Source organism: Tetrao urogallus (genome assembly GCF_951394365.1).
Source record: "Tetrao urogallus genome assembly, chromosome: 2".
Taxonomy (NCBI): Eukaryota; Metazoa; Chordata; class Aves; order Galliformes; family Phasianidae; genus Tetrao; species Tetrao urogallus.
The window spans coordinates 81,738,848-81,745,718 of record NC_136814.1 but is presented as its reverse complement, the minus strand read 5'-3'; the positions used below and the strand labels follow the sequence as shown (position 1 = coordinate 81,745,718).

At 39.8% G+C, this 6,871-nt stretch overlaps 1 protein-coding gene across 1 annotated transcript in view; it reads right to left on the bottom strand.

Annotated features, from left to right (window-relative positions):
* Positions 1-772: 772 nt before the first annotated feature.
* Positions 773-6,871, bottom strand: part of COL9A1 (collagen type IX alpha 1 chain) — a gene marked incomplete at both ends in the record, with an annotated part of 45,653 nt that continues 39,554 nt past the window's right edge. The window contains 3 exons of the mRNA XM_079549999.1: positions 773-960; positions 2,111-2,188; positions 5,306-5,494. Coding sequence (XP_079406125.1) covers positions 773-960; positions 2,111-2,188; positions 5,306-5,494 — 455 coding nt within the window. The remainder of the gene's footprint in view (positions 961-2,110; positions 2,189-5,305; positions 5,495-6,871) is intronic.

Sequence of the window (6,871 nt, the reverse complement as noted above, 5' to 3'; positions counted from 1 at the left end):
AGTACACTTCTGGGACTTAACATTTCCCTGACAGGGGCTTCCTGCCTTTTTTCTTTTTAATTTCACCTAGAAGGAGTCAAGCTGGAATAGACTTCATCTGAAATTCAGAATGCAACACAAACTGAACTGGAAAATGAGGAGGTTATTTCATCTGGCTTATTCACAAGAACCCAGTGATCGTACATTTACAGATTTACAGCATAAAAGCTGGCAGCAGCGGCAGCTTTCTGTGAGAACAGTCTCCCATTGCATTTCTACAATGGAACCAAAGAGCTGAGGGAGGCTTCTAGCATATCCTGTACAGCACATACATGCAACGAAGTGATGTAATCTGCTCAAGGGAGCTTTAGATTTTATTTTACAAGCACAAAAAAAGTTACAACTAAAGTAAATAAACTATTCCTTTATTTATTTATTTATGTATTTTATGGCTGAAGACGTGTTCTTTCACTTTATATCACACAAAGAAATTAAGTATGGGTAAAGAAGTGCTCAGGGCAACTCTTTGTTTAAAAACAATATTAAATTAACAAATGCCTTTATAGAGAAAGAGCCAAAAGACCTGTGTGTTTTTGTAAGCACCGTTGTTCCAACTTGTGTTGCTATGAACACCTTTACAAACAATGTACAACCACTGTGTTCAAAATGCCTTACTGAAATCGTGGGTGCAAGCCTGTGTTTCTCCTCCATTCCTTTTTTATTATTATTATTTTCAGCTGTCTGTGCAGGATGTAAATTGATGCTAATGCTCTGTGGCTTTCACGTTGCCCATTCATGGCCCTTTCATGTTCTTACCAGCAGCTCTCTGTCCAGCCTGCATTCGGCAAGACGACGGCTCGCAGTACCCAGGAGGGCCGGGAGGGCCAGGAGGGCCGGGAATCCCAGGCTGACCAGCCACCCCAGGGGGACCTCGTACACCATCACGGCCTTCCCTGCCATAGCTGGCTTTGCCTGGTTCACCTGGAAAAGCAGATGCGGGTCTAAATTTGGGAGCATGTGATGTGGTCGGTATAGACCTGGCTTTACCACTTTTTTAGCTTTACTAAAAACCAAAAAGCTGTGTGAAGATGGGGTTCCCTTTTTAATGCTCTCAGCATCTTCCAGCAGAGCTGACCACGTGGAGGGACAGTTATTCTCTAACAGAGAACCAGACTGTGTTTACACATCTATAGTAATAAAACGGTCCTCTCCAGTTGCACTGGTACAGATCTGCCACTGTAAGAATCAAGACCAGATAGCTGACTGGAGGACTGCACACAGCACTGTTGGTGATGTTCATGGATGCTACTCACTATTTCAGAGTAGTATTACCACTCCAGAAAGATACATATCAAAAACTTATTTTTATTCTCCATTCAGATATGTTGAAGAATAGATGTGTAGAGTGGAATGGCTGAGCACTAATGTATGCTGTTTTCTTTCTAGAACTTCAATGAAGGGATTAAATAACACAGTGATTTTAGTAAGCCCCTTCCAATCATAAATTTCCAGAGGGAGAACACTGAGTGTCACAGACATTCTGAATATCAGTATATACTCAAGTGAAATTATTTTCCTTTTTTACAAAGAGAACAAATTTTGATAGCTTCTGTCTATGTATGTGCAGAAACATGCCATACGAAGACGTTTATGGAAACGCTTATTTTCACTGTTGGCCACTAGAGGGCAGTAGGTATCCATCCTGGACCTCTTACTGCTTATCGCTGCAATTAATTACAACAGAAATAAATAGTTGTGTTTTGAATGTCTTCAGTTACGAATGGAGATTTTGAAAAATGCTGCACCTGCTAGTAAGACTGTCTGATGTTTGAATCTTTTCTTTCCATTGCTCTTTTTTCCCTCTTTTTTTAATCATTTCCTCTATTTTAACGCTCTCTATGTATTTTTTTCTAACCTTTCTATGCTGACATAAATGGAGTGGAGCAGTAGCACTTTAGGAAAGAGCTGATTTTATCATTACCTACAAAAATAGTGAAGTACTGTTATTTGGAAGTTTATTGCTTAATGGACACCTTTTAGATTTTCAAGGCAGCTTGAGGTACCAGTTCTGAATAAATTTTTACTACAAATATCTTCGTTTTCTTCTTTATCCCCACCCTTTTATACTTACCTGGAAGACCTCTCGGTCCTGGGAGACCTTTCACTCCTCTGCCTGGAAAACCTCTTTCTCCCCTTTCTCCTGCTTCACCTAAAGTAAATTTATGAAACATTAGTTAGAGCCTGCTTAGAGTATTATCTTTAGTAAGCTCTTCCTCCAAAGCAAACAGCTAATAAGCAGAGAATTCAGCTGGCTGTATATATTCTTACTACCTTTGAACAATGTCCTGACACCTATAAAAGATTTGGGATTTGAGTTGCCTTCTTTCCCTCTTTCTGTCTGAGTTACACTCAGACACTGGAGTGGGGGGAAAAAACTGGGGACAGGACAGTAAGCACTGCATGAAATGTTCCATAACCTATATAGCAGAAATAAACCAAGCTCACAGAACGACAGGGGCTATTTTGGATTATGGCCTGAGGTTACTGTCAGAGGGCTTTTGAAAGACCAAGTGAACTCAGCTAACAGCTAAAAATTCTCCAATGCTGCTTCTTGAGACAGCTGCTGCAGAGAAGTTGATTTGCTCAGAATACAGTATTCTACTGACACCCACATAAGATATTGGGTACAGTAAAAATAAATTACTTTGTTCTCACACACTGCTATCACAGAGACTTTTATTTAGTGGACGCCCATTTTTTCTTCAAACTAATATGTAGCTCCAAACAGAAAGCATCTTAGTAAGAGGAAGCTTTGATTTTTGTTATTGTTTCAGTTGTAAAGTCTAATTCTGATCGTTGTTTACACTCCTCAACCATCCACGTGTTGTGCACACCCTACTTAAACTCTTCATCTGATTCTTATTCTTTGATCCAAGACTTTGTTGTTATTGATATTACTGAAGTCACTGTGTTTTTGTATCTTCTGCTGCTCTATCATCTCATGGCCACACATTCTTGTGTTTCTATTTCCTCTATCATGACCTAAACCATTCTCAATTTCCTCCTCCTTCTTCCATTTTTAACGCGTCCTATGTACCCGCTCTTTAACTCCCATCTCAGGCAGCTCCCCAAATGGATGAGGAATGTCAGTTCATCTCTAAGAGATCTGTGGAACTGTACTGACTACAAGGAATCCAAGGAGAGGTAATAAAGATCTTTCTCAGGGTTCCTGCCACATGCCATGAAACACACAGCTATCAAGATCATAAATAATATAATCCCAGACTTTCTGCAGTATCTTTCACAAGGTATCAAACTGGATTCTGTGTAAAACAAGTAGCTTAATTCTCCTAGTCCAATCATTTGGCTGCAGCAGAGCCCCTGATGACAACTTACTCCACCATTGTCTCTCATCTTATCTTGGCCTCGCACTCTGGCAGTGCCATGGAATGGCCTGACTGTGGGAGGAGCTAAATAACCCACACTGTTCACCAGGTAACCACGAAAGTGGATAATGATTGGTGTCGACAAGGCTGGAAAAAGCACCCAATACTTCTTCCAGGTGCTAGTCCTACACTGCTTTGAAGTGAGCATGCCAACAGCCTCACATACCCAAAGAGGACTGTCAAATTACCCAACTAGCCTAGCAGTGCAATGTAAAGAATCTAATTATGGCAGTTGGCAAGTGTTTGAAGTGCTAGACAGTTTCTGTTCTGCATCTTAAAGTACTGTCATGCTTGAGAGCACACACCTCTTTGGTGTCTGCAATCTTGTTTCAAGGTTTACTATAAAGTAACTTGGAGTTTGATGGCAATTATAATAGGAAACAAAGCCTTCTGCTTGTTTTTAGGTAGTTTTTTCTTAATGTGCTCTGTAAATATTTTTTAAAATATCACTGCAGTACAGCCTGCTGTCTGCTGAATCAGTTTCAGCATATCAGACCACCTTTGTATTTTCCATATTTTTGTTGCTTTTATGAATATAGATGACACTACATTAAATAAAACAGTAATAGAGCTATGGCAACGATGCAGTTACGGTTTGCTTTCTTTGTATTCTATTCCCTCTCTCAAAGACTTTTCCAATTTTTCTTTCAAACAAAAGTTGAGACAAAAGTAAGTATTCTAATCCAACAACAGACTGGCTTTGTGCTGAAATACAATTTTTTAACTAAAACCTTCCTTCAGGAAAACAAATTGAAACCACTGCTGAATAGAAAGAATAATACATGCAGAGTGCACGGAAGGCTTTGCAGAAAATTGTACTGTATAACCCTTTGGATGCATATAAACCCTCTAAGACAGGAACAAAAGAGATTAACTTAAATTGATGTTTTTTGTGAAGCACAAGGTAAGTCAAGTCAATTTTCTTACGGAGTTGTCTTTTACAAAGGACCAATGAATTACATGCTGTGAGGCTGTTAAACGTAAGAATGGCCCGAGTATTATGGCCAAATATGAGGCACATTGTTATCAGCCATTTGTAGTATAAAAACTGGATAGACTTAGAAAAGTAGGCTAGCAGCAGTGAATGGATTTGACCATTTCTGTCAGCTTTTGGGACTGGAATTCTTGCTAAAGTAAAGTTCACAACTGGACTGAGGGAGGGTGGGGGAGAAGAGAATTACTGCTGAAACTTTTCAGCACATGAGAAACTTCAGAATTCTGTGAGAAGGGCAGTTAATATTAGGAAATTGATTCAGCTGTTTATTTCTAGATCAAGGCAGGCAGGTGCTCTTCCTTTCCCCATATTGTGTAAGTGATTTGATAACAAAATACAGATCTATAAACAAATTTTACTGAGGCCAGGCAAATGTGTCCTTAAGTTACTGGGGCAACTGAGGAGAAGGGTAAAGAAAAACAAGTTAGGTTCCTAATGCAGCCTTTTGTGCATGTACCTGTACAGTGTTCATCTATAACCTGTAATCAAGAAAGGAAAAACAAGCAGAAACAACTAAATCATTCCCAAGGTTCAACTTTTTTTTTTTTTTTTCAAATTAGATGTTGAAAGCTCAAAGGATTTACACTCTGTCTCAGACAATCTAATAACATAAACAAGAACTGTTGATTCTATAACTTGGTCAGAAAAACTTCATTTCCACTGTTGTTCAGCTGTCAGTAGTAAATAAGGGGTGGTTTACACATAGACTTCCTTCGGCATTGAGAACCTTTGGTTATACATCACAGAAAACTCTTAAGGCCAAGTCTGATGTTAATTCAGGTAGCGTGTGAGAATGCTGAACTTCATTTATATATAACTATCCTCAGATACAAGGAAAGCATTTCTCAATATCCAATAACCAAAAGCCAGTTACAGAGTTTCTTACCTTTAGGACCTTTACGACCAATCTCACCAGGAGGACCCTTAAGGCCAGGCAAGCCACGGGGTCCAAGCTGTCCTGGGAAACCATTTTCCCCAGGAGGCCCTGGAGCACCTGGAGGTCCAGGTCGGCCAGGAAGACCTGGAGCACCAAATTCTGGCCGCCTAAGACTGGCTGCCAGCTGAGAGAGTTGTTCTGCAATGAACAGAAGGACAAAATTAAGCTGCAAGTGGGACCTGAATGAGGAGATAAACAAATATTAGTTTGCTAAAGAAGAATGTATGTTCTTTGCTACGGAAATTGACAGATTATAATAGAGAACTTTCCTTATATGAAATGGTATTTATAAAGTATGTTACGTATAAGTTACTATCTCAGACCTACCAGTGGTAAACTGCAGAGGCACTGTGAAACTGGTCAATCTGAAGCTACATCTTTTAATGTTTGCAGTCCAAAATAATTTACATGTAAGCAGTTTATTTAGAAATGTCCTTATAATTTTGTAATTTCATTTTCAACCATCTGTAAGAAAACTTAATTGCTGTCCCTAAGAAGAGCAAATCTCTCTCTTCATTATTACTTATTATTAGTTGTTAAGATCCATCTTTGAAAGAAAGAACAGCTAAAAAGCACATGAACAGTCATTTGACATTGCAGTGAGCCTGTAAAGTAAGTTCAGGCATTATTTTTCAAAAGAAAGACACGCCTCAAATCTGTGCTCACGAACTCAAATCTGGTAAATAATTGATCATCTTATGATGTTGATTTTAAGGCAGATCAGCAGGAGCCTTCTGTTGTGGGGTTGATAAGAGTAGAAGAACAGCAAGCGCCAGTTGCTACTACAGTGGGTGCACTGGCAGCAACATCGCACCAACCAGGACTCCTGAATTCCTCCTCATCAGCTGATTCACCAGCTGGAGAACCGAGGAGCAATCAGCAAGGCTTGCTCACCCTTCAATAGTCCCATGTGGCCAGTGTGAAAGTTCATTGGAGAGTGGAGGCTAACAGTGGACTACCATGGCTTGAATCAAGTCACATCATTGCTAAGTGGTACTGTAGCAGACATGCTAGAACTTCAATATCGACTGAAGTCAAAGAGCCAACTGGTATGCAATAATTGACATCAACAGTGAGCTTTGTTCAGTCTGGTGGCAGAGTGCAGACCACAGTTTGCTTTTACTTGGAGAGGCATACAGTATACCTGGAATCAACTACCCCAAGAGTGGAAACACAGCCCTACCATTTGTTATGGGCTGATTCAGACCACACTGAAACATGGAGAAGCTCCTGACCACCAGCAAGTACATTGATGACATTATCATGTGAATCAACACCGCAGAAGTTTTTGACAAAGAGAATTCAAATCATTCATTAGGCAAAAAACCAGCTTGCTATTCCTTGGGATGACCTACTCTAGCTATTTCCTTTTCCTCCTCCCCCTTTCATTCTACTTCTACAACAGTATGGAGCTGTCATTTCTTTCCTTGAAGATCTTCTTCCAGACTCCAAATCCATCTTTCCAGTATGCATTTGAAAAAACTTTCTGTGATACAGTCACACACAGTTCCATAT